Here is a 26,982-nt window from a genome sequence, read left to right as displayed (position 1 = left end):
GCAGGTGCTTCCCGGTGCCCTGGAGGGTCCTTCCTGCTGAGTCCACCCGGTCCCTCCCCAGGCCACGGAGCTGGACCAACGCTGGGGAGCACAGTCTGGGACCAGCAGCTGGCTTTCCATCATCTTCTGAAGGTCTTTCCAATACCTGTTTCTCTTCCTACCCCCAAGGAGACAGCGTGACCCTCCCAGAGCCCTCAGCTCAGGAGGACTCTTAAGAAATCTACGCACCCCTAAGAGCCAGGCCTGTCGTTACTGCCACGAGTATCGGGGAAGCTGCAGTGTGACCACATCCTAACCCAGTCTCCCTAGCCCGGCACTGTGGGCACTGGGGGCTGCTGGGCCACTCTCTGATGTGGGGTACCCTGTGCACTGTGGGGTGTCAGGCAGCATCCCTGGTACCCAGTTACCAGCTGCCAGCAGCGTCCTCCAGTCCAGCGTGACAGCCCAAGACGCCTCCAGACACTGCCAGGTGTGTCCCCAGCGGGGGGCGGGGGGCAAAATCACCCCAGCTGAGAAGCATTGGTTGGACGTAGTCAAAGAATCGCAGGGCATTTAAGACGAACTTTGGAGATTACCCAGTCCCGTCTGTTAAATTTGAAGGGTGAGGGTGCAGAGAAGGTAGGTGACGTGCCCGAGGTCAGCTTCCTGCTGGCTAGAAATTCCGGGCCTGCAAAGCCGTGCTCCTCCGCTTCCGAGGGCTGCCCCCGGCTTCAGCACCATCGACGGCTTCCCTTGCAGAGTTCCGGCCACATCCAGAGAAATATGCAAACCGGCAGGCGCTGTGTTTGCATCTCAGACACAAGGGGGGTGAGCGGCAAGGTGACCGTGGTTGCTGTGGGCAGCGGCCCCGGTGCCAGGTCCCTCCCGGGCGTGGCTTCACCCAGGAAACACGGCGGCTTTATTTATTTATTTTTGTAATTTTTTTTTTTTTTTTAAAAGAGCCTAAATCAGCTCTCCTACAAGAGCTGGGGAGAAATATGTGTGAGGGGGTCAGATTACAAGCTGGACTTCTCTGCCTGGACCTTTCATCAGCATTTGGTTTTCGAATCATGCAAATGTGTTAGTCCTCCAAGAATTAACACATAAAAAGCAGAGGCAAGGCCTAAACACTGGAAGCAAACCAAAGACCAGGAGCCGATCCATCGGCGACATCACCTCCGGGCGACAACTGCAGTTTCTGTGACCCTGGACGCACCAATTCGTGGATATTCTAAACAGAAGAACTGCAGACAAGCCACAGCACGGCCTGGCAGTTCTCTTGTTTGCAGTAACCTTGGTTTTGCTCCTTTGGGATGACGTCATGTACAGATCAGGACAGGCAAACAAGTACTATTGATGATCTTAGGAGCATGGCTCCGGGCGTAGGACACCACACAAGGACGGCGTTAGAAACACTGAGTAGCTGCCCGGTAACGTCCCTATGGATGGAAATGTAAATAATTCAGCGTGTTCAATCCATTTCCTAGCTCTCTCCGCGGAAGGGGTCTAGAAACACTGCCCTCCCAGCAAGGGCAACTCCGCCTCTGAAAATGATTCTCCACCAACAGAACCAGTTTCTGGGGAAAATGGACGATTCTGGAGAGGGAGAAGCAATGCAAAAGCCTGAGGCATGGTGACGTCCCGAAAGCAAGGAAACCTTCAGCAGTCGGCTGTGACTGTGACCTCATCACACACAGAGGCTGTGCCCACTCCCTCGTGGACCCGCAGCATCGTGACCTCACAGGATACTGTCCCCATCACACACAGCGGCTACCTCCATCTTTCGTTGGGATACGCTCCAGGATGGTTATCAATGCCATTTTTTTGTCGGTTTTAATTACTGCTGTGGAAGGAGAGCCATTTGGTTGGACGACTCCCCTTACCTGTGACATGAACTCAGTCCCCGGCACCCCAAGGAGAGTCTGCCAACCCTGCCCCGAGTTGACAGCACAGCGACACCCAGCCCTACCACATATCTGTCTTGCAGGCTTGACAGATTCTCACCAGCAAGTGTGAACACTTCTCATCCGTCCAGTCATGCAGGGCCCTGGCCAGGATGCACAGATCCGGCTCTGGAAGGCAGTCTTTAAAGAAATCTCCTGCGACCCAGGGCGAGTGCCCTGGGGTCAGCCTGCATCTCAATCCCGTTGGACCACACCAACACCCAGCAGGGAAAGGCCACCTGTATGGACCGAGCTTTCCCAGATCTTCCCAGCTGGTGACCCTTCAACCAGCCCCTGAACAAAAAGAAATCTCAGTGAAGACAGGACCATTCCGAACGATGTTTGGGGGCCCCTTTCCCTCCATCAGATCTGGACAATGGTTTTATTTTTATTTTGTTTCCGAAGGTCTCGTGTAAACAGACAGCATCCTTTAAGCCATGGATTTCAGGAGGTCCCTGGCAATGGATCAGAAGCTCCATTCCGATGAGTCAAACTGGACCAACAAGGTCCATACGTGTTTCCCTGACTGAATAAAGATGCCCACGAGACTCTTATCTGTAGGTGATGGCCAACACTCAACTCTCCTCCCATTTTTCCTGCAAGAAGTATCAATGTGGGAAGAGAGCTTGGATAGCCCTGAGCCGTACAGGGTTACCTCAGCTGACCTGTGTGGTCCATGCTCTGCAAATTCACGGGAATTGGGGAGGATGTCTTGGATGACATAGATGCTATCCCCTGGATCTCTTTCTTGTGCTGAGTGTCCCAGGAAACATGGACCCCAGAATATTCCCCCATGAGACAGGGCACGGAGAAGGAGGTTCCTCCAAATGGGTTTTCTTCCACTCAGTGAAGAAAGACGGGTTTTTCTTAGAAAACTACGGCCCAAGGGCCAAATTCGGTCAGGCGTCTGTTTGCCTACAGCCTGGAGAGAATGCAGACCCAGGAATGAAGGTCGACATGCCTGCACCTTCTACCAGCTGCCCTTGGGGACCAATCGCAGACACCCAGCCTCAACGGGGTAACAGCACATAATACAGTAGAATTTCACTTAATTCCCCCAACCTCCAGAGTCTGCTTCTTCACCCCATTTTCCAAATGAGGCACCGAAGTAACACTGATCGTGTGTCTCCAAGAAGTAGGAGGAAGACTCCCCAGGGGTGGGATTAGGGTTAAGATCAGGGTGAGGCGCTGCCTCTGCCCACAAAATCTAAGGGGCCCCAAAACTTGGGCATTGAGGTTCAATGTATTTTAATACAATGGCTTTAGAAATCAACATTAGGGACTTCCCTGGTGGCGCAGTGGTTAAGAATCCACCTGCCAATGCAGGGGACACGGGTTCGAGCCCTGAGCCGGGAAGATCCCACATGCCAGGGAGTGACTAAGCCCGTGCGCCATAACTACTGAGCCTGCGCTCTAGAGCCCGCGAGCCACGACGACTGAGCCTGCGAGCCACAACTACTGAAGCCCGCACGCCTAGAGCCCGTGCTCCACAACAAGAGAAGCCACCGCAATGAGAAGCCCGCGCACCTCAACGAAGAGTAGCCCCCGCTCGCCACAACTAGAGAAATCCCGCACGCAGCAACGAAGACCCAGCACTGCCAAAAATAAATAAAAATTAAAAAGAATTTTTAAAAAATCAGCATTAAGCCCCCCACACCCCCCAACAAATTTCTGATGGTCAAAATTTCAGAATTTTAAATATTTATTTTTATTTATGTATTCATTTAGGCTGCACCGGGTCTTAGTTGCAGCACGCAGGATCTTTAGTTGTGGCGTGCAGACTTTTTAGTTGCAGCTAGTCTAACTGCGGGGTCTAGTTCCCCGACCAGGGATCGAACCTGGGCCCCCTGCATTGGGAGTGTGGAGTCTTAGCCACTGGACCACCAGGGACGTCCCCAAATTTCAGAATTTTCAATAAAGATGGTATCCAGCCCTTGAAGGACACGATTCAGCACATTCTTGTCACCTTGAAATCAGCCTATCGGATCCAGAGCTACTCAAAAGGAGATGATCCTTCGTCTGGATCAGTCAACATTTCGGGAATGTCTACCCCACATCTGGCCCCAGATGCAACGCTGATGGCCTGTCCCATGAGATGCCATGAACTTGGCGGTGATTTTTTTTTAAAGATCTTTTGCTGTAGATCATTTTATTGAATTTGTTACAATATTGATTCGGTTTTATGTTTTGGTGTTTTGGCCATGAGGCATGTGGGATCTTAGCTCCCCGACCAGGGATCGAACCCGCACCCTCTGCATTGGAAGATGAAATCTTAACCACTGGACCGCCAGGGAAGTCCCGTGCAGGTGATTTTTTTTTAAAAAAACATAATAGCGAGGGACTTCCCTGGCGGTCCAGTGGTTAAGACTGCACGCTTCCACTGCAGGTGGCACAGGTTCAATCCCTGGCTGGGGAGCTAAGATCCCACAAGCCGTATGGTGTGGCCAAAAATAATAATAATCATCATAGTGAATTTACAGCAGATCTAAGAGTGGATGGAAATGATATCCCCACCTGGTGTTTTTCTTCTGAGCGAGCAGAAAAATAGAAGCACGAAAGGCCAGTTTCCTCCATAAATGGAGGTACAGGGCGTCTGCTGGTAAGACCTTAGTTCCTGGTACAGCATCTCTGGGAGCCGCACCCCGCATTTCCAAAGCAAGAGGAAGTCCCTTCCAGCTCTCGGCAAAGCTGCTGTGGTCTCTGAGCCTTGGAAAGCCCGAGAAGCTTCTCAAGCTTCTGAGTCAGGAACTGACCCCTGACCCTACCTTCAACCCATGTCATTTACTGTCATTCATAAGTGACCTGGATTTAGACACCTGTGTGGGTGCCCTGCGGTGGCCGTAAGAAATGGCCACAGACCAGGAAATCCATCCTCCCCCATCCTGGAGACCAGACATGTGAGGTCAAGGTGTCCCAGGGCCGCGCTCCCTCCAGAGGCCCCAGGGGAGGGTTATTCCTGCCTCCTCCAGCTCCTGGGGGCTCCAGGCGTCCCTTGGCTTGTGGCCGCATCCCTCCCCTCTGTGCCTCTGTCTTCTCGGGGCTTCTCCTCTGTGTCTGTGTTTCTCCTCTTCTGTCTCTTAGAAGGACCCTGTCATTGGATGTAGGGTCACCCTCCTCCAGGAGGACCTCATCTCAGACCCTTCACTTCATCACATCTGCAAGGACCCTATTTCCTAATAAGGTCCCATTCACATATTCTAGGTGGACATGAATTTTGACGGGACACTGTTGAACCCAGTACAATACTCAAGAAAGAATTAATTGTAAGAAAACAATATACCCTCCCGGAGTTTTCCATCTGTCATGACTCACAGTTCTAGGTTGAGGGGAAGTATATTTGGAGGGTGAAGGAACCCACTCTGACCATCCACTGCCGCCTTCTCCCACGCCCCCCCGGGACGCATGTTTCCCCGTGGACACAGACAGCGCTTGGAAACCCACCTTCACAGAGGCCGATCCGTTCATCCTCCGGGAATGAGAAGTGCCTCTTTGCCATCTGGACCACGTCCGGGATGTCAAACACGGTGACCTGAGACCCCGGGTACAGAGACATGCACACCTTGGCCACAGCCCCGGAACCACCTGCAAGCGGACACAGGACGTGACAGGGTGGGGACCTGGGTGGTACCCACACTCTGGTCTCCATAGTTACAGGTTCACCTACGGGCCCTGGAATCTAGGGGGTCTTCCTGGTTGGGCCAACCCGCATGCCAACCTTCCACACAGACTCTGACCTGACTGTGTCCTCTCGTGCCAGGGCATTTGTCCACCCGAAGACAACAGCCAAGCAGAGGAAGCCCTGGGCAAATGCTGGAGTGAGATGTGCCCGTGGGTCCCTGTGGGGGACATTTCCAGGGGACGCCCCAGTGAGAAACAAGGGGGGCCCTCCCAGCCAACGGCATGCACGTCCCAGGTCCTGGAGACCCTCCTGTCTTGTGTTTTCATGCCCAGCTGGCCCCAGGGCAGAGCAATTGCAAGTCTGCTCTTGCTTAGAGGAGCCTGATACCAGCGAACATGGCAAAGACACCCCTTGTGCACCAGAGATGATTTTCTGAAGCCTCACATCCCTACCCGAAGGGCGACCCGTGCTTTCCGTCCCTCCTCTATGGGAAGGCGGTGCTGGGTCAGGAGGGAGCTGCGGGGTCTCCTGAAACCAGACCGAGGGTTGGTGCTCACCGCTGCCGTTTTGCCCTCAACCGAGCCCCACCCCCTTATCCCGTAAGACAGGGAGAACGACCACCCACCCAGTCCTGCGTCTGTTCTGGGAGCTTCCCAGTGTCCAACGTGCAGGCTTGGCCGGCCTTCCTTCTCATCCCCGCTAGCATCACAACGGAGGAGTGACATCTGCCCCCCAGGACCCCAGTAAACTCTCCTGATCCTTGCAGGCTCACACGGTGTTTTCCTCCACCAGGAAGGCAGCGTGAGAAGACTCTGCTCTCGGAGTTTCAGCAGACCAGCCTGCAACCCCGCCCAGAGGATTCTCACTGCTGTCTACACGGAGAACCACATCTGTGTCCCACGCCCTCGTCCTTGGAGCCGGTGCTAGTTGGCTGCAGTGAAAGGAGCTAGGACCACAACAGCCTTTGGGAAGTGACAGAAAGATGCTCCCCACTGTCCTACTGGGATATCCATCTTCTTCCTTCGCTGGGTCACCGGGAACCATTAAAACCAGGGTGTCCTTGTGCACTGATGGTGGAGATGTAAATTGACGCAGCCACTATTGAGAACAGTACACAGGTTCCTCAGAAAACTACAAAATATAGTTGCCGTATGAACTTGCAATTCCACTCTTGGGCGTGTGTCCGGAGAAAACCATCATCTGAAAAGATCCCAAGATGCACCCCCAATGTTCACTGAAGCACTGTTTCCATGCAGGACATGGCAGCAACCTACATGTCCACTGACAGAGGAATGGATAAAAAAGATGTGGTGCATATATACAGTGGAATACTACTCAGCCATAAAAAAGAATGAAATGATGCCATTTGCAGCGACATGCACGGACCTGGAGATGATCATACTAAGTGAAGTAAGTCAGAGAAAGACAAATACCATATGATATCACTTCTACGTGGAATCTAAAATATGACATAAATGAACTTATGTATGAAACAGAAACAGACTCACAGACACAGAGAACAGACTAGTGGTTGCCAAGGGGGAGGGGGTGGGAGAGGGAAGGTCAGGATTAGCAGATGCAGCCTCGTATATATAGGATGGATACACAGCAAGGTCCTACTGCAGAGCACGGGGAACTACATGCAATACCCTGGCATAAACCATCATGGAAAAGAATATTAAAGATTGTATAAATATGTATAACTGAGTCGGTTTGCTGCACAGCAGACGGTAACACAACACTGTCAATCAACTACACTCCAATAAAATTATAAAATATAAGCATAATCCTATCAGAGCAGGTGCTTGGGACCTGCCTGGCAGTCCAGTGGTTAAGACTCCTGCACTTCTACTGCAGGGGGCTCGGGTTCAACCCCTGGCTGGGGAGCTAAGAGCCCGCAGGGAGGCCAAAAAAAAAAAAAAAAAAGCAGGTGCTTGGCGTTACCTGTAGATGGCAGTGAAGAGCTCCTCGGAGGGAACCCCAAAGGCCTTCAGATACCGGTTCCTCCTGTCTCGGAAATCGGGGGCGGGCATCACTCGGGTTCTGAGACTTTACTGCACATTAGGTACCACACACTGGTGCTCACAGACCCTATCCTTACATCGCAGACAGAGCAAACAGGAAACAAGTAACCCAAGACACTCACGAATTCATTTCTAGTTTGCAAAAAATAACTCCACATTCAGAGCTGCACGTTACCCGTCTTGCAGGCCTCTCTGATGTGAGGAAAGAAGAAACGAGGGACAGTCTAAAGACGGTGTAAAGATGCCGTGAAATGAGGCGATGCCTCGGTCCAGGAGGACTCAGCCCCTGGCACCTGGGGATGGGGCCGTCCGTGTAGCTGGAGGGCCAGCGGGTCTACCCACAGCTTCCTGCTACTCCCCTGAGGCCGGTGGGGGGGGATTTCTGGGTCCTCCTGGGCCCCGCTGCCTGATGTACAGGTGAGCTGGCTCCCCGCGGTGTGTCCTCCTTCCATCCTGGATCTAGTCTGGCTGCAGTCAGCCCCCTGCTCCTTTCATGGATATGAGGTGACCCAGCCTTCGGTCAGGTGAGGCATCTCTTTCCACCTGACCTTCGGGAGACACTGATGAAAATTACACAGCAGCAGAAATACGTGCCTCCGCGTGGGACCCAGATACACCAGCACGAGGCAGGAGGAAGGAGCCTGTTACTCTCCGTTGCTCCGAAACCAGAGGCTCCTTTTGCCCGTGGGGCAAAGCACTGAAGTCCCTCGGACCGACTCCAGAGGGTCCAGCAAGGGCTGCGGAGATGTGGCGGCGCCGCTGGTTACTCGCACCCTCGGGCGGAGTCCACTGGGCTGTGTCCAGCTCCTCACGGCTTCCTTAACTGAATGGGCCCCAAGGTCAAAAGCTCAGGGGGCGTCCCCTTGAAATCGCGACATCCTGCTTCTCGTAAAACACAAAGTTCGGAAGCTGGGGCGGCTGTCACCCCATGGCCGCGTGGGCACAACGTGTGGGAGCTGACGGGGGGCTGACCCCTTAGACGGGCGTCCACGCTCTGCCGTGCCACTGCCCCTACTGTGCCCTCTTGTCTGGTTGTGACACGAGACCCCTGACGCTTTGGTCTCCCTCAGAGACTCACTGAGAGTCCCCTTGGCTCCAAGCTGTGGGCCCGACCCTGACGCACTTTGCGCACCGGCCCTGGGCCACCTGGGGATGCTCAGAACAGCATCGACGCCACGTGCGCAGTGAGTCTCTTATCTTGGAAGAGAAACGTGAAATCAAACAGTGACGATAAGCGTGAATCTGATGAGCTGTACCTTTTCCAAAACCAGCGGCAGAACTGGGTCCTCGGGTTCTCACGGCTAAGCTACCGGAGGCTCAAGATGGGGTTTAAGTTAAAATAATTAAGAAAGAAAATGGAGAGCCACGGTTCTCAACAATGTCAATGTCTTCAGTTGGTTGTCACAACTGGGGGAGGGGCAGCTCCTGGCACCCGGCGGGTGGGGACCAGGGAAGCTGCTGCACAGCCCACAGGGCCCGGGACGTCCACATCAGAGGGTCACCCAGCCCCGATGTCAGTCGTGCTGAGAAACCCTGACCTAGCATCAGAGATTCTCTCTATCAGTCACCTATTATAATTCCACTAGCTGTCGCTTATTGTCTATCTATCTATCTATCTATTCAGCCAGGGTTCCCCAACCCCTGGGCCGCGGACCAGTACCGGTCCATGGCCTGTCAGGAACTGGGCCACACAGCAGGGGGCAGACGAGCGAAGCTTCATCTGCCGCTCCCCACGGCTCGCATTACCGTCTGAACCATCCCGCCATCGCTTGCGTTACTGCCCGAATTATCCTGCCAGCCCCCTCGCCCCGTCTGTGGAGAAACTGTCTTCCATGAAACCGGGCCTTGGTGTCAAAAGGTTGGGGACTGCTGTATTCATCTATCTCTCTATCATCTATCTAGACCCACCTATCAATATTTATCATCTTCTATCAGTATTTACCAATAATGTCCATCCATCATCATCTATCTCTCAAACTATGCATATTACCTATCAATCATCTGTCAAGATCTATCATCTATTGATCACTATCTATCAGTACTTATCTATCAGCATTTATCTAACAATATTTATCTATCATTAACATCTACCTATAGATTCACTATCTATAGATCCATCTATCTACCTATCATCTATCCATACCTAACAATAGCTATCATTTTATCAATATCTATCTATATCTATCAATCACCTATCAAACTGTCAATATTGTCTATCAATCATCTATCATCTATAATGTATCATTACTTATCTATCAGTATTTATCTAATAATTTTGATCTACCAATATCTATCACTTATCTATAGCTCTATCCATCTGTCTCTACCGTAGTGATTCCCAGTTACAACTGATTTTGCCCCCAGGAGACACCTGTCAATGTCTGGGGACATTGTTGGTTGTCTCACTGGGGGGAGGGGGTGCTCCTGGCACCTGGCGGGTGGAGACCAGGGAAGCTGCTCCGCCCCCCACAGGACCCAGGACGCCCCACATCAGAGGGTCACCCAGCCCCACCCAGCCAGTGGGGTGAGGCTGAGAAGCCCGGTGTGCGGCACAGCCATCACATGCAGAGAGCAGCACGCAGGGTTTTCCACCGTATGTTCCAGATTATCTTCCTGCTTTGCCCTGGGGCACCCCCGCTTCCCCTGGAGACTCCTGAAGCACAAGGATTCTCATCACGACATCATTAGAGTAATCCCGTCGGTCGACACCAGGTGACCTCACACATCTGCTCCGGATTCCCAAATCTAATGATGTCGCGTTTGGTTCTACAAGAAACCCGGCATTTCGATTCCTCGGATGCCCTGAAAACCAGCCCCCAGGCAGCCCTGGGACTCAGGAGCGCCACCGACACCGCACCCACCTGACAGCCGCGCGGCCAGGTGGCCCCAGCCCAGGTAGGTGGTCCTGGCCGCGTACAGCAGCATGTCCTGCTGGGACTTGGGGCTGGCTCTGGCCAGGTAGGTGCTGGCGAGCTCTGTGTTTTCATACACAGCTGAAAACACACAGAACAGAGGAAAAAAAAACCAAAAACGCATTAGATACCAAGGCACCGCCGACATGCTGACACCAGCACTGGGAACACCCTGATGGAAACGCGATTCCTGCCTGGGACAACGGAAGTCCCAACAGCTGGACCCTCGTCCCGAAGGGCCGGCTGACCTGTGGGCAGCAGGCGCACCTGCTGGGTTCAGCTTCGGCAAATCCCATGGGAAGATCCGGCGGAGCAGTGAACAGCCAACGAGCCCGAGGGAAACGTATATTACAGTCTGCGGACCTTTAAGCAACACCTGATTCTAAAATGGACATATGGGGGCAACAGCCCGACTCGTGCAGAGGAAACAAAGATCAGGGGAGAAAGGGGCGCTTTTTGGGTGAGCTCAGCTGTGCAGCAGGGACCCGAGCCTGGTGGGGCCATCATCTCCCCAAGGTGCAGGACGCCCACAGCCCCCCGGGGCAGACAGCACCGTGCTCCCCGGCTGCACCCTAAGCCACTCCATCCCTCCAGCCCCCGACAAGGGGGGACGGCCCTGGGCATCTCGGGGCCACATGTCCGAACGGCTCATCCGGTGCCTGGGCCTGTCCTGGGGGCCCAGCTGTGGTGCTTGGGGTCCGGCGTGGTCCTGTTCTTGGTCATGGCATCCCTCCTAGGACAGGAGCGCCTTGTCCCGCTCACGAGGAGGAAGGATCTAGCCTTTCATTTCTCCTGCACAATGCGTACCTGCCCAATGTTTGTGGGTCTCCACAGGGACCCCAGAGGCACAGCCGGAGTGGACGCTGCCGTCACGGGGCTTTCCAGCCTGTGCGCTTGCCCAAATCCTCACCTGCCTGGGCCGCATGTCAGCGGGAACCACAGGCTCCTCCCACCCCCAGGTGCTTCCCATAGAACAGCCAGCATCCTCCACAGGTGTATCCCGGCTGGGTCTCAGCATGGGCTGGGCATTCAGGGGCAGTGTTGCCAGTGGTGGCCGGGAGGGGGACCTGCAAAGCTTGTTCCCGTGGTGTGGCTGGTACCTGCTTGATTTCCAAGCCGGGCTATCTGAGCACCACCAACCCCTCAGATGATGTCTCCCTGTTCAAGTTAACTCGGCCGCACCCCGGAAATCCAACAGGTACACAAGTCCTTTGGCTGCAAGAAAAAAGCCCACCAGCTACCCTCCCACACCTCTGGTCCACCCACTCCTGTTCCATCAAGCGATAGTCCCTACACTTTGCAATTTCTCGGATTGACAAAACTCTAAAAAACCATCTGGATGACCGACATAGGGTTGACAGTTTTGAATTTTGCAAAGGAAGGACATTAAAAAAAAGAAAAAAAAACCCTACCATCACCATCTTCCATAAGAGAAAAGCAGCTTCAACACCAAAATAATACACTCTCGTAAATGGCAACCCCTGAACTGAATCAGTTCAGCTTGATGGAAAATTACTCCCTTGAGATTTCTTTTTTTCACATTTTTATCTTGTTCCTTGGATACTTCATCGGGGTTCCAGTGCATACACCAGCCTGAGGAAACCTCTAGATCCAGAGCTGGTAAATGACATCCCGCCTTTGCTCTCTGATTTTGGCCCTCTGCCTGTTTTTGTCAATAAAGTTTTATTGGAACCCTGGCCCACTACCTGTTTTATCAATAAACTTTTATTAGAACCCTAGCCCACCACCAATTTTGTCAATAAAGTTTTACTAGAACCCCGTTCCACCACCTCTTTCGTTAATAAAGTTTTACTGGAACCCTGGCCTACCACCTGTCTTGTCAATAAAGTTTTATTGGCACTCAGCCCCTCCCATTTGTCTCCAGCTGCTTGGGTGCGCCAAGGGCAGAGATGGGTGGCAGCTGCAGAGACCACACGGCCAGCCCACAAGGCTAAGAATACTTACTCTCTGGCCCTTTACAGAAAAAAAAAAAAAAGTGCTGAGGGTGCACCTTTAAAATGCCTCCTTCGAACTAGCCAGGATGCTTACCTTTTTCTCTCCTCACTTCCACTTGAAGCAGCTTCAGGGACACACAGGCATGCAGCAGTAGCTCTGTCCCCCGGGAGCTGACGCCCAGACGTGCAGCCACTGCAGCCGAGCCCAGGGCCTCCAGGACCTCGGCCAGAAGGTCAAAGACTCCCAGCTCACAGGCGGCGAAGAGAACCTCGGGGCAACGGCAGAAACCAGACTCAGCTTCAATTCTCTTAAGAACCAGACGCACACGCCATGGGGAGGGAGCGTGCATCTGCAAGTGCTCAGGGAAACAGGGCAGTTCCTCACAAAATTCAGCGTAGCATGACCACAGGATCCAGCAATTCCACTGCTGGGTGTAGACCCCAAAGAACCAAAAGTAGGGGGCCAGATAGCGTGGACACCCGTGTGTTCACGTGAAGCATTCTTCAAAATGGCCAAAAGGTGGATGCCACCCAGGCGTCCACTGATGGATGGATGGATACACAAAATACCGTGTAAAAACAATGGAACATGACTCAGTCTTAGAAAAGACGGGAATTCTGATTCAGGTACAATGTGGATGAACCTTGAGGACATGATGCTGAGTGAGAGAAGCCAGACACAGAAGGACACGTACCGGGGTTCCTTAGAAGAGTCACATTCACAGAAAGTAGATGGTGGGTCCAGGGGCTGGGGGAGGGGGAGTCAGTGTTTAATGGGGACAAAGTTTGGGAAGATGGGAGAGTTCTGGACATGATGGTGGGGATGGTTGCCCAGCAATATAAATGGACTTGATGCCAATGAACTGTGCCCTTAAAAATGGTAGATTTTATAGTACGTCTATTTTACCACAATAAAAACAGTTTTTAAATGACGCTTCCACCTTGCACCCACGAAGAGACCGCTCCTGCTGTTTCAGCCCTAATCCTGCCCCACGGGAGTGGATGGATCGGTCCCCAGGGAGGGTGGGCGCCAGGGCCCGGGGGGGGCTGTCCCCCTAGGGGCAGGGGCCAAGGGGGTCATTCATGGGCTGGCCAGCCGGGCAGGAGCCTGGTAGGTCCAGGCGTCTGCAGCAGCTGCCCCCGCCCTGTCCGTCCACAGAAGCTCTTCATGGAACCTGCCCGGAACAGCAAGAACCTGTCCTGGGAAATGCACACCCCCCGTGAGGGACCCTGAGGTCCCCAAAGGGGACGCCCGAGGGATATCGAGGGGCACGTGCAACCACGGGAAGCCACGCGTGAGTTTTCAAAATCCTATAATCCTCTCTCTGTCCCTCGCTGGTCACACTGGTCACCTGGGAGCAGAAATTCGGGGGATGGGGGACAGACAGGTCCTTCTGCGTTTTCATTCCACGCCCTTCCTTCTGCATTGTTTGCATTTTCCAAACAAGGAAATATACGCAGTCCTTTTTTTTTCCTTAAGGTGTCAGTGGTGTTCCCTACCTGCTGGTGTCCAGAGTCTTAAGACGGTTTATTTTCTCTTTTTCTCTCTCCATCTAAAGAAGTGAATGGGGTGTCTCCAAATAATACAAAAAGGGTAAAAATAATGAATAAACCATCAATGCATTTTTCTCCCTCGCACACAAGGTTCGGGATAACATTGGCCATGAGAGGTGGATCCATTAACGCCCCACAAGGAGAGACAGTTATTTTTCTTTTTTCCAGAATTGTACCCTAGATTTCGGGTGCAATTTTTATTTCTTTGTTTTTGAAGTAGAGTTGATTTACAACGTCGTGTTAGTTTCAGGTGTACAGCGAAGTGACTCAGTTATATATAAAAGAATACACGTGTACATTCTTTTTCAGATTCTTTTCCCACATAGATTACAAAATATTGAGTATAGTTCCCTGCGCTACACAGTAGGTCCTTATTATTTATCCTTTTTCATTTTTAAAAATTAAAAAAAATTTTACTGGCGTGTAGTTGGTTTACAGTGTTGTCTTAAGTTTCAGGTGTGCAGTGGAGAGATGGTTTCTTGAGACAATGTGTTTCCCACACTTACGATTAGGTTTGTTTTAACAGTATAAAAATAAGACCTGTGTCTACGTTAACTAGGGAAGTTGCTGCTTCCCGACCCACGATGACACTGGAAAGCCCTCCAAATGCATGTGCGAGAGGGGAGTGTAATACTATTGTGTTAATTCCTAATTCTGCTATTAAGGTTCTAGTAACTGTTATTCTATTAAGGCAGCGGCGCTACCGATGTTGGGGGCTGGATCAACCTCTGATGTGGGGCGTCCTGGGCACTGCGGGGTGTGCAGCAGCAGCCCTGGTCTCCACCCACCGGATGTCAGGAGCTCCCCTCCCCCCTCCCCAGCTGTGACAAGCAAACATGTCCCCAGACACTGACAAGTGTGCCCCCGGGGGCACAGTCCCCACTTGAGAACCATTATATTAAAGTTCCATCAACTCTCACTCTACTAAGATTATATTTTATGTTAACTCTTGTTAAGATTGTATCCATTCCTATTCCCTTAAGATTGCATTAACTCTTATTTTATTAAGATTGAATCTACTCTTCCAAAGGTACTATTGGTTGTTATCCTATTAAGGTCGCATGAACTCTTGCTGTATTAAGGTGCTAAGTTTTATCCTATTGAGATGGTATTAGCTCTTGCAGTGAGGTTGTATTAACTCTTGGTATAGTAAATGGCAATCACTCTTGTTCTACTGAGATGTTATCAACTCTCATTCCACGAAGGTTGTATTCAGATTTTTTCTATTAAGGTTTTATTAAGTCTCATTCTATTAAGGATGTGTTAAGGTATATTCTCTAAAGATGGTACTAGTTCTTCTTCTGTTAAAGTTGTGTTGACTCTTGCTCTGTGAAGTTTGCATTACCTCTTACCCTGTCATGACTGTATGAGCTCCTGTATTAAGGCTGTACTCACTCTTTGTGTGTGAAGATTTTACGAACTCTTATTCTATGTGGTTGTAGTAAGTTTTATGCTCTTAACGTTGGATGAACCTCTTGTATTGAGATTCTATTAACTCTTGTCCTATTAAGGTTGTATTATCTGGTTAAGACGGTGTTCGCTTTTATGTAGTGAGGTTGTATTAACTCTTATTATAGTAGAGCTGTAATCACTCTTCTATTGAGAGGTTACTGACTTATTCTTTCAAGCTTGCATTCAGCTTTCTTCTACGGAGAGTTTATTAACTCTCTCGTTCCGTTCAGGCTGTATTAAGTTTTATTCTAAAACTAAAATTGCATCTGCTCTGATTCTGTTACAGGTGACAGTACACGGCATGAAATTGCGTGTACCAAAGCGACTTTCCTCCCAAGAGTTATAAGCCACCGCACACCCTGTGAGCACGCAGCTGGCACTGAGTAAAGAGCGGGCAGCCCCAGCCGGCTGGGGACGGGATGGGAGCACAGCCAGGTCACGTTTTCAAGCCAGGGGAAGGCAGCAAGTTACTCTGTTTTCTGTAAGGTCCTCTTCCCTATATCTCAGTGGCGCTAAGATAGGCGTCGTAGCCCAGGGGGGTCCCCGGGTAGCGTTCGGGGGATCCGGACCTTGGATGGGGAAGATGCTTCACTCCCCTTTTCGGTCCACCCTTCCTGAATCTAAGCACCCCCCTCGAGGACGAAGTCCGCCCAGACCATGCATGTGTGACCACGTGGCCAGGAGGTGCTACACTGTCCTCAGGGGCACGACAGCAGCCGCAGAGACCGTGGGACCCTGCCGGCGGGCAGTGCCCTCCCTGAAGCCGGGGGTCTGGATGGACCACCAGCTGCAGACAGCGCCCCGTCTTGCTGCCACAGACCCACACACCCCTCCCCTCCCGCCAGCGTGGCCAAGCTTGGGGCATCTCTAGGCCTCAAGGACAGTCAGCTGCCACGTGGTGAGGCTGTGTGTTCTCAACGGCGGAGCCTCACTCGAGAAAGCCTGGAGGGCTCGTGCTCTTCAGAGAGACAGGCCCAGCCTCGCCCTCAAGCAAGCGGAGACTGGCCTGCCCCTACCTGCTTCCGAGCGACTGCGCACGGCGAGCTGCACCACCTGGACCCCAAAGCGAGGACGGACTGGATTCCCAGTGAATCTGGCCGAAGGGCTGCACCCGCCGCTCACAACCTCATTCAACACACCTGCCACCCCTGTCTCTCTACAACACAAAATCCAGCTCCAACTTCCCTCCAGTTTTCATTGAAGCAAAAATGCAAGTAACACAAGAATCACCTTTAACCATTTTAGACTAAACAGCTCAGCGGCGTTTAGCACATCCACAACGTTGGGTAACCGCCACCTCTATCTGGTTCCAGAACCTTCTCACCCCCCCAGAGGACACCCCGTCCCCACGAGCCGTCACCCCCATCCCCCTCCCCAGCCCCTGGTGCCACAAGCCCACTTTCTGCCCGTCTGACTTGCCTGTCCCCCTGGCGCCACAAGCCCACTTTCTGCCCGTCTGACTTGCCTGTCCTGGACGTTTCCTACAAACAGAGTCACACACCCTGGGACCTTCTGTGTCTGGCACTTTCACTGCACATAATATTCAGCCACAAGAAAGGATGAAACACTTACGTCTCCTACCTCCTGGGTGAACCTTTCAAAGCTGCCTCGATTTTAAACGCATCACCTTAGGGTGCAGCAGACGAGCACCCGTATTCCTCGATCACCAAGTGTTTGAAATAAGTTGATACCTGTATTCCAATAACCACCATTTCCTTTGTAATCTTATCTAGTTCAGGTTAAGCTTTCATGAACATCATTCTGAGATGGAGTCCACGGGGGTCAACAGATCCCCAGAAGGGCCCCAGGCCCCGATGGCCAAGCTTCTGCACACAGTCTTGTCCAGAGTTCCCGGACATTCTCATCCCCCCGGAGGAGAGCAGACAGTGCAGGTGACAGCCTCAGGCTGTCTACGTGCCCAGCCGCTAGCTCTCAGAGCCCCCCACCTGGGCGACCACGAAGGCGCTGGAATATTCCTCCAGGAGACCGCAGTTCTCCTCCCCAGGGGGAACCCGTCTTCCCTCCAGGCCAGCCTGGCTTGGAGGACCCCAACGTCCTGGCTTCGAGAATCACGGGTCTCTGAGCAAGCTGAGGGGACGGCCAGGGGCTCAGTGCTGATGCCCCAAGCTCTTTGCTTGGGCCAGGAGTGAGCCCAAGATGGATTATTCTAGAAAATTCCATCAGCCTGATTAAGGGGATGACAAAGCTTATGGGGACCCCCGGGGTTTCCGCTCACTCCTTCTGTCCCTGATGAGCACACAGCCCTAAAATCACCTGCACCCCCAGCCCCTGCCCGCCCTTGCACCATCAGCTGTGGAATTGGTCCCAAACCCGTATGCCCACTAATCCCTGGCGTTGATAACCCATTGGATGGACTGAACAGGCTCTGGGCCCTTCATATGGGGAGAGAGGGGGTCTATCAATTTTCTGGTGCAGCTGTAACAAATGACCACAAACTGGGGGGCTGTAAACCACAAACATTCATCCTCACCTAGTCCTGGAGACTAGACGTCTGAGGTCAAGGTGTCCCAGGGCCGTGCTCCCTCCAGAGGCTCCAGGGGAGGGTCCTTCCTGCCTCTTCCAGCTTCTGGAGGCTCCAGGCGTCCCTGGGCTCGTGGCCGCATCCCTCCCATCTCTGCCTTTGTCTTGGGGCTTCTCCTCTATGTCTGTGTCTCTTCTTTTCTGTGTCTTAGAAGGACCCTGTCATTGGATGTAGGGCCACCTTCATCCAGGAGGACCTCATCTCAGACCCTTCACTACATCACATCTGCAAACACCCCTTTTCCAAATAAGGTCCCGTTCCTGGGTTCTGGGGGTTACGACAAGGACATATGTTTTGGGGGGCCATCATTTAATCCGCTACACCAGGGTGATCAATTATTTCCACTGAAGGCGTTTCAATCACCAATGAACCATGGTGAGCCATGCTAATCCCAGAGGAAGCCCAGAACCCGCCCTGAACCGGGTCCTGCCATGGCCCAGCCCTGCTGGGGAGCTGCTCCCCCCTTTTCCAGCCATTTCTGACACTCAAGTTTAAACCCTCAGAGCCCAGATGGGGGCTGCAGCTCCCCCCCGCACCTGCCCCCGCCGTGGTGGCCCTCCTTTTCTCACCCTGGACCCCGGCAAGCAGGACCTCAGTGTCAGCTGACCATGCCACGGTGGACACAGCCTGAAGGCGAGAGCGACGGGGGGATCCCTGGGAGGGACCCACAGGAGGCCAGAGGGACTGGCCTTGGAGACCATTTGCTTGATTAAAACGCAAGCAGCCCTTTTTTAGCCAAATCCCCCTCGGCTGCAGGATCAATCCGGCATCTTCACTTAAGGTGATTAGTTTAGTAACGAGATTGAGTGACGAGAAGGAACCTATGAAATTCAAGGTCGGGGCTTGGATTTACTCTTCCAGGGGCAGAAAGTGTTACCGACCGGGGTTCCTGGCCTCCTTAATCAATAAAAATTGATCAGAGGCCAGACAAGAAATTCAGGCAAAGCTTTACTGAGGTCCCTGCTGCAGCAGGCGGGGAGCGAGAACAAGTAACAGGTGCCCTTGCCCCGCTCCCCGAGGCGGGGGCAGCTGGGTCCTTCTACGGGGTGAGGGTAGGGGTGTGTCCAGGGGTCGGGCCGGAGGGGAGGCTTAGGGGGTCTGCCCACCCCTTTGGTGGTGTGAGTGCAGGGGGCATGCGCAGTGCCCTGCTTTGGTGGTGTGAGTGCAGGGGGCGTGCGCAGTGCCCTGCCTTGGTGGTGTGAGTGCAGGGGGCATGCGCAGTGCCCTGCTTTGGTGGTGTGAGTGCAGGGGGCATGCGCAGTACCCGCCTTTGCTCCCGGCTCTTCAGAGATCACAGGTGGGTTTTTGGTCTCTTTGTATCTTTTGTCCAGAATTTGCCCCAACTGCGCATGCACGCAGTTATTTTTAGTCCCTTAGTTTCTTTGTATTTTGCTGCTCCAGGAGAGGTGTGTCCAGGTGCAAGCCCTGCAGCGAAGGGTCCCAGGTCCCAGCCTGTCTCAAAAGGACTTAGAGGCCACGAGAGCCCCAAGGTGCCTGGCCGTGCTGAGCTGTTCATTGGATCAGCATCTGCCCTGCACAGCCAGGCCCTCAACGGTCCCCATTTATACCGGAAAAAGGAAGACGGCATCCTGACAGAAGGCTATTCTCATCGGCCAGAAAAGAATTTATGTGGACGAGTGTTCTTTAAAAATGAGCCTAGGGGCTTCCCTGGCAGTGCAGGGGCTAAGAAGACTCCGCGCTTCCACGGCAGGGGGCGTGGGTTCGATCCCCAGTTGGGGAACTAAGATCCCACATGCCGTGCAGCGAGGCCAAAGAAAATAAAAGAAAAAAGCACAGATATCCGCTGGAGAGATTGCGGGTTCGGTTCCAGGCCACCCCAATAAAACAAATATTGTGAGTCATGGTAATAACATCAAAAACCACAGACACCATAACAAATAATTTAAAGGTTTGAAATGCTGCGAGAATGACCCAAATGTGACACCGAGACACAAGGTGAGCAAATGATGTTGGAAAAATGGCGCCAACGGACTTGCTCGACACAGGGGGGCCCCACACCTTCCATTTCTAAAAAATCCACCATCTGTAAAATGCAGCAAAGCAAAGCATGACGAAACAAGGTCTGCCCATCCGTGGAAACTTAGGAAGAACCAGAACACCAAAGCAGCCTCAGGTGATCGCACGTACAGGCCGGATGAAAATGCACGGCCTGTTCTGGGCTGCGTGGCTGCCCTGCCTCTGTCTCCGGGGGTCCCTGCACATCAGTGTTGAAGACACACACGTGCAGGACAGAGACGGCTATCCCCACTGCTCCTCTGCTTCTCAGTACACGAGCTTGCAAACAGCCTCTTCTGCTTTCACTGCAAACAACCATACGCGTTCTAAAACCATCTCTAAATCATATGGTCCAGTAACACACTGACTGGTAAAGATCCATGCACCCCAACGTTCGTAGCAGCACTATGCACAGTAGCCAGGACACGGAAGCAACCTAAGTGCCCATCAGCAGAGGACTGGATAAAGAAGATGTGGCGCACATACACAAAGGAATATTACTCAGCTATAAAAAAGAATGAAACCATGCCATTTGCAGCAACATGGTGGACCGAGAGATGATCATACTAAGTGAAGCAAGTCATCCAGAGAAAGAGAAATACCATATGATATCACTTATACATGGAATCTAAAACATGACACAAACACCTATGAAACAGAAACAGACTCACAGACGTAGAGAACAGACTTGTGGTAGCCAAGGGGGAGGGGGGTGGGGGAGGGATGGAGTGGGAGTCTGGGGCTAGTAGATGCAAACTATTACATTTAGGATGGATCAACAACAAGGTCTTACTGTAGAGCACAGGGGACTATATTCAATATCCTGGGATAAACCATCATGGAAAAGAATATGAATAAAATACATATATACGTATAACTGAAACACTTTTGTAGCAGAAATTAACACATTGTAAATCAACTCTGCCTCAATAAAATAAATTTTTTTTTAAATCTCTAACTTAAACGTAAGCACAAATGTAAAAAGCTTCCGGCTTTTTAAACACTCCCAGGGCTGACGTGCAAGGAAGATGTTAAATCAGAGATTCAACGTGATCTAGTCATTAGGTGAGAAATGGTTGTATCAATTCCAAAATGTACATTTAAAAAACCCAAACACTTAACATCTCTGAAATTGGGATGTTGCACTGGGTTGAAGACTGTCCCCCTAAAATTCCTGGAACCTCAGAAAAGACCTTATTTGGAAATGCAGTCTTTGTGGGTGTGATGCAGTGAAGGGTCTGAGATGAGGTGGCCTCCTGGAGGAGGGTGGCCCTACATCCAATGACAGGGTCCTTCTAAGAGACAGAAGAGGAGAGACCCAGACACAGAGGAGAAGCCCCGGGAAGACAGAGGCACAGAGGGGAGGGATGCGGCCACAAGCCCAGGGACGCCTGGAGCCCCCAGAAGCTGGAAGAGGCGGGAAGGACCCTCCCCTGGAGCCTCTGGAGGGACCTCAGCCCTGGGACACCTTGACCCTCACATGCCTGGCCTCCAGGACTGGGGAAGGATGACTGTTTGTTATTTTAAGCCCCCAGCTTGTGTCCATCTGTCACAGACGCCCCAGAAAACCCATACAGATTTCTCACCAGTAGCACCGAGTCACGGATCAGTGTTGGACGGCAGCGTTCCTGTTTCAGAGGTGCACCCCTCACTCTGCGCCTTGCAGCGGGTGGGGTCCAAGGCCGAGGAGATACCGAGCTGGTGTAAGGACGACGCATGAGCAGGAGAGACGCCCCGGGCTGTGAGCCGCGTGGGCCTAAGCCTGGAGAGGCCGAAGCATGGCGGGTGGGCGGCGGCCACACCATCCTCTGCTCCCCGCCGCGGCCCAGAAGGGCGGGGCTGGCCGATGTCTGGGGAGCTGTACACCCTCCAGTCCCTGAACCAAACCAGCCTTCTAAACCTTTTCAAAGATCGAGGCGCCCAGGGAACTGTAACCGAGTAGGAGCCTCTGGGGCCTTCCGGGACAGACCCCTCCCCCATGCCCTCTGCCGTAGCTCCTCCCTGAAGTACTTAGATAACAGTATCTGGTGCACGTTTCCGGAGTTGCTCTGCAGAGGCTAAAACCACCACCAAGTGGAAGAAATTAACTACCTGATGATCATGAGCACACAGCCCCCAGACCTCCTGGCAGCTGAGGACTGATGACGTGAACCCCTGTGACCCTGTCCTGGTCCCTCACCGTCAGGCAATCAGAGAACTGTGCAGGAGCTGATCGCACATCCTGGGACACGCCTACCGTGCTTCGCCTTTAAAAATGCTTTGCCGAAGCCCTTCGGGGAGGTCGGGTTTTTCGAGCACCAGCCCTGTTCTCCTTGCTGGGCCCTGCAGTAAGGCTGCACTTTCCTTCGCCACAGGGGTGAAGGAGACTGGCTTTACTGCACACAGGACCCGAGTCTGGCTCCGTTACTGAGTTAGACCAAGAAGCCGGGAAAGGAGAAATCAAACAAAAAGCCAAAACACCAGATCCTTAGGTTTTCATTCGTGTAAAATGCACGTAACATAAAACTGACCATTTTAACCATTTCAGGTAAACAGCTCAGAAGCGTTTAGGACTTTCACAGTGTTGTGCAAACATCACCTCTATCAAACCTTCTCATCCCCCCGAGGAGACCCCGTCCCCATGAAAAGTCACTCCCCCTCCCCCTCCCCCAGCCCCCGACAACCATGAATCTCCTTTCTTGTCTCTGTGGATTTGCCTGTTCTGGACGTTTCCTACCAACGGAACCACACACTGTGTGTCCTTCTGTGTCTGCTTCTCTCACTGAGCATCGCGTGTTCAAGGTCCGTCCACGTGGCAGCCTGTGTCAGGGCTTCACTCCTTTTCACGGCTGAGTCCTATTCTACTGTGTGCATGGGCCCCGTGCTGTGTATCCATCCATCCATGGACACTTGGGTTGTTTCCACATTTGTCGCCGTTGTAAATACTGCCGTTATGAATATCCCTGTACAAGCTTTTCTTAGATGACTGTTTTCAGTTCCTCTGGGTGTACACTTGGCAGTGGGATGACTGGGTCCCACAGTACGTCTATGTTTAACTTTTTAGGAAACTGCTATACTGCTTCCCACAGCAGTTGCCCTATTTACATTCCCACCAACTGTGCACAGGGACCCAGTTTCTCCACATCCTTGTCAGTGTTTATTTCCCTTTTATTATTACTATCAGTGGTGGTGACTAGTAGTCCTAGTAGTACTGCCGTTCTAGTGGGTTTTTTAATTGAGCAAATTGTTTGCTTTTTAGTTTGGAGCCTGGGGCCGCAGGATGATTTAACTTGCTGCCCTAAAGCAAGAGGAAACGTGATTAGAGAAGGGCGAGTTCAGACGTACTTGGAGACCACCTGGTATTCGTTACTTGCAGCTCCTGTAATACCTCAGACTGGGGGCTTATAAGCAACACACACTGATTCCTCACGGTCCTGGAGGCTGGACGTCCGAGATCCCGGCGAGGGCAGATTTAGCATCTGGTGAGGACCCTCCTCCTGGTTCCTAGATGGACGTCTTCTCACTGTGTCCTCACACGGAGGAAGCGGTGAGGGAGCTCCCTGGGGTCTCTTTTCTAAGGACACTAATCCCATCCACGGGGGCTCCACCCTCATGACCTCATCACCTCCCAGAGGCCCCACCTCCTGACACCATCGCCTTGGGGGTAAGGGGCCCCCCACAACATGTCTGAATTTGGGGGGACGCGAACGTTCCGTCTACAGCGCCTGGGTGCGAGCGTTCTGACGGGGCGGTGAGGGTGGTGGGAGTGTGAGGGCAGCGCCTGAGTTGCAGGGCAGGAGAGAAGACCCTCCTGCAGGGGTTTTATGGACGAGAGCAGAGATGGGGGGACTCAGGCTGAAGTGGGTGTGGGGAGACACGTACACAGCTCGGGGATGGAGACGTCAGCCTGTCTGCGCGCTGACTGGAGGGGCCTGATGAGAGAGGCGGGTACGTATAGCACCCGGGAAGGGCCTGCCCGGAGGAGGGGGCTGGGCCTCGGGCACGCCATGTGCGTGTGGGCAGTGGGGCAGGTGGGAGGGGCTGGAAGGGACGCTCCACGAAGTGCACCCCCTCCTCCGACAGAGCAAGAGCATCACCTGGAAAACAGCTGTTACAGGAGCTCCACCCCCCCACAGGCCTGCCGCGTGGAATCCTGCCTTTTCCTCTCACCCCGAGGTGAGCCCAGAACACCTGGAAGTCTGAAACCAGACCGCCATCCCGGGGGAGGGGTCTTTCAGGTACCCGCTGCGCTTTTTTTTTTAATATCATCTAAATGCAAATGCAAACGGTGCAATGCTTGGCATATAACAGACGTTTTTCCAATTTGCTGCGTTCTTTGGAGTGTCTGATAGACCCCGAACACCCTAGCGATTTAATAACTCTATCCATCCACTTAAACCCACAAGACAGCGTGTTTAAAATAATAATGTCGTGCGGTTTCCTTTTCTAGTTCTATCCACGTTCTCAACTCACTTCTCTCCCCGCCAGGGTTCTGGGCTCTATGTTTTGTGCTTAGAAATGTACCTGGTCGTCCCATCATACTTGTGAAGTAAGATGTCTATACACGAGGTGACGGAGGTTAATTAGCCTTTTCGTGGTGATCGTTTTGCAGTATACACAAATTTCAAACCAATATGTCAATTATATCTCAATAAAACTAGAAAAAATAAAATATATAAATTGAAATTGTACGAGAATTTACGTTTTTTGGGTTTTTTACTGTTAACAGGTTTTATGTGTTTTCTGTGCTCTGACTCATCGTGAGCAGGTGTATAAATGAAAACTTTGCAAATGTTAATAACTGATGTTCGACTGGAAATGCGTCCTCTAAACGAGGTGGACAGGGCTTCCTCTCACGATGGCTCAGAGTGAACTTTCTCCCGGTTTTCCTGGGGTCTGGGGGAACCTGGTTCATGTACTTGGTGGGAGCAGAAACATGGACAGAAGGGTGTCACTTCCTTTTTAACAATCTCCCAGCACACACCTCCAGGAGGCCCTTCTTCCGTTCCGCTGTCACCGTGTCGCTCCCAGACCCACCTCTCCAGGTGACACTGGGACCCTAGAAGCCGTGTCACCTTGGGGAGCAAAGCCCAAGTATGAGGAAGGAGGAGGCACGGTGCCTCCACGGGGGCCGCGAGAGGGAGGAGAAGGGGGACGCTGGAGCCAGGCACATTCCCAGGACGATCAGTTACAAGAACAAGTTTAGAGCGAAGCCGAGGACTGAGAAATGGACCCGATCCCCTTCAAACCGTGTGTGCATCAAGGACCCCGTGAGCTGGCATGAAGCCCCACGTGGGAGATCACAGGGCAAAGACAGGAAGTGGGGACTCTAGCTGGCAAGACAGCAGCCTAGGTGACTCAGGTGAGTCGGCGGGGTTTCCGCCGTGTGTGTTGAGCAGGGATAGGCATGGTGAGGAAAAGCACAGGTGCCTGGAGGAGCGAGGCATGGTTACAGTGGTGACACCCTCCTCTTTGGCAGAACTTTAAAAATCCAGATAAGTAAAAGCAACTACAAAACGAAAGCAGGTCAAAAATCCCTTTGCATCGATAGTCGCCTGTCAGATGCAGGGTCTGCAGGAGTGAAGATGGCAGTGACAGGGGTGAGACAACGGCGCGACGCCACGTCAGCCCCGTCCCTCCCTGGAGCCCTCCCTGAGAGCTCTGCGCCTTCCCTCATGTCCCAGTCTCTCCTCGAATGCAGGGCGCTAGGTTCCAGAGGACACAAGAGCCAGTCAAGTCCCAAATCCCAGAACACCTGGTGACCCCCAGGCCCTCAGGTCTGGAGAACATCTCCGCCGGGTGAAACGGATAAATTGGGCGTGGTTTTTATTTACCTACAATGAGATAACGAGCCCACTCGGCTAGAACGAGGCTCAGGACAAAATGCTGTGAGACAGACAGAAAAGGAGAAGCAAACCTCCCATTCATTCACCCCAGAAGTTGGCAGGACAACGCTTCTAGGGTGGAAACCTTCCATTTCCTCAATGAACGTGTTCCTTACTCACAGCGCCCTTGATTACAGTCTAGTCACCTCAGAACTAAGAAAAATCCTGGTTTGTGAAGATAAAATCGAATTAGTTAACAGACGTGTTTCAATTAATCTCTATTTTTTATCGCTAACAACTCCTACAGAAAACAAGAGAACTTATAGAAAATAAACGAAAGCACAATTGTCCCTCGGTATCTACGGGGATCCGTTCCAGGACTCACCGCCGGTACCAAAATTCGCCGATGCTGCAGTCCCAGAGTCCACCTCCCGGATCCATGGTTCCGCACACACGGCTTCAACCAACCGCGGGTGGTAAACATAGTATTCAATCTGCGGTTCACTGAATCCATGGATGTGGAACCCGTGGATAAGGGTTGGTTGCACTGTAACCTGGGAAATCCCACCCTAAGTCATAAGGACGACAAGTGCCTTAAACCCAAGATGAGTCCAAACCAGCAGGATCCCAACGGGCTGTATGGGTGCTCTTCACCTGGTCCCCACGCAAGTCACTGCCGTCAGCCTCACAGGAGAGGGGCTGTTGGGTGAAACGGTTCTAAGCCAGGCTCCCGAATCCTCATTCTTAGGCACGTTGCCTCTAAAAGTATCTGCTGTGTCACAACAAAAAACTACTGTCCTCTCCTCTGTGGAGCTTGGCTTGAAAAGAGAGAACAATCATGGCTTACGCCAAAACCTTCTTTTCCCCTGACACCCTCGGATGCTGTGTGTGTGTCTAGGAGACACATACACGTAACGGACATCTCTTTCCATCAAATTCCTTTCCTCCCCATTTACCACCAAACAGACTTCAGGACAAGGAAAATTATCAAGGTACAGAAGGGCACTGCAAATGACCAAGGAGCCAGTTCTCCAAGGAGACGTGACAATCCTTAACTTGTACGCAACTAGTAACACAGTGTCAAACACAAAAGGCACAAACTGTTAGGCCTTTGAGGAGAAAAAGATGCATCTGCTGCTACGGCTGGAGATGTCAATGCCACCCGTCTCAGGAACTGACAGA

General features: G+C 52.3%; 1 protein-coding gene across 1 annotated transcript; it reads right to left on the bottom strand.

Annotated features, from left to right (window-relative positions):
- Window positions 1–1,944: 1,944 nt before the first annotated feature.
- Window positions 1,945–26,241, bottom strand: ASMT (acetylserotonin O-methyltransferase; the record flags this gene model as incomplete). The annotated part of the gene is made up of 10 exons (XM_082681199.1): window positions 1,945–2,078; window positions 5,364–5,504; window positions 5,994–6,025; window positions 7,486–7,548; window positions 8,214–8,388; window positions 10,427–10,558; window positions 12,527–12,701; window positions 18,588–18,634; window positions 21,649–21,758; window positions 26,186–26,241. 10 exons carry the CDS (start codon window positions 26,239–26,241, stop codon window positions 1,945–1,947), a joined length of 1,065 nt encoding a protein of 354 aa, XP_082537325.1.
- Window positions 26,242–26,982: the final 741 nt, after the last annotated feature.

The sequence above is a fragment of the Grampus griseus genome (assembly GCF_964374135.1).
Source record: "Grampus griseus genome assembly, chromosome: X".
Lineage (NCBI taxonomy): Eukaryota > Metazoa > Chordata > Mammalia > Artiodactyla > Delphinidae > Grampus > Grampus griseus.
This window is presented reverse-complemented; position numbering and strand designations above follow the sequence as displayed.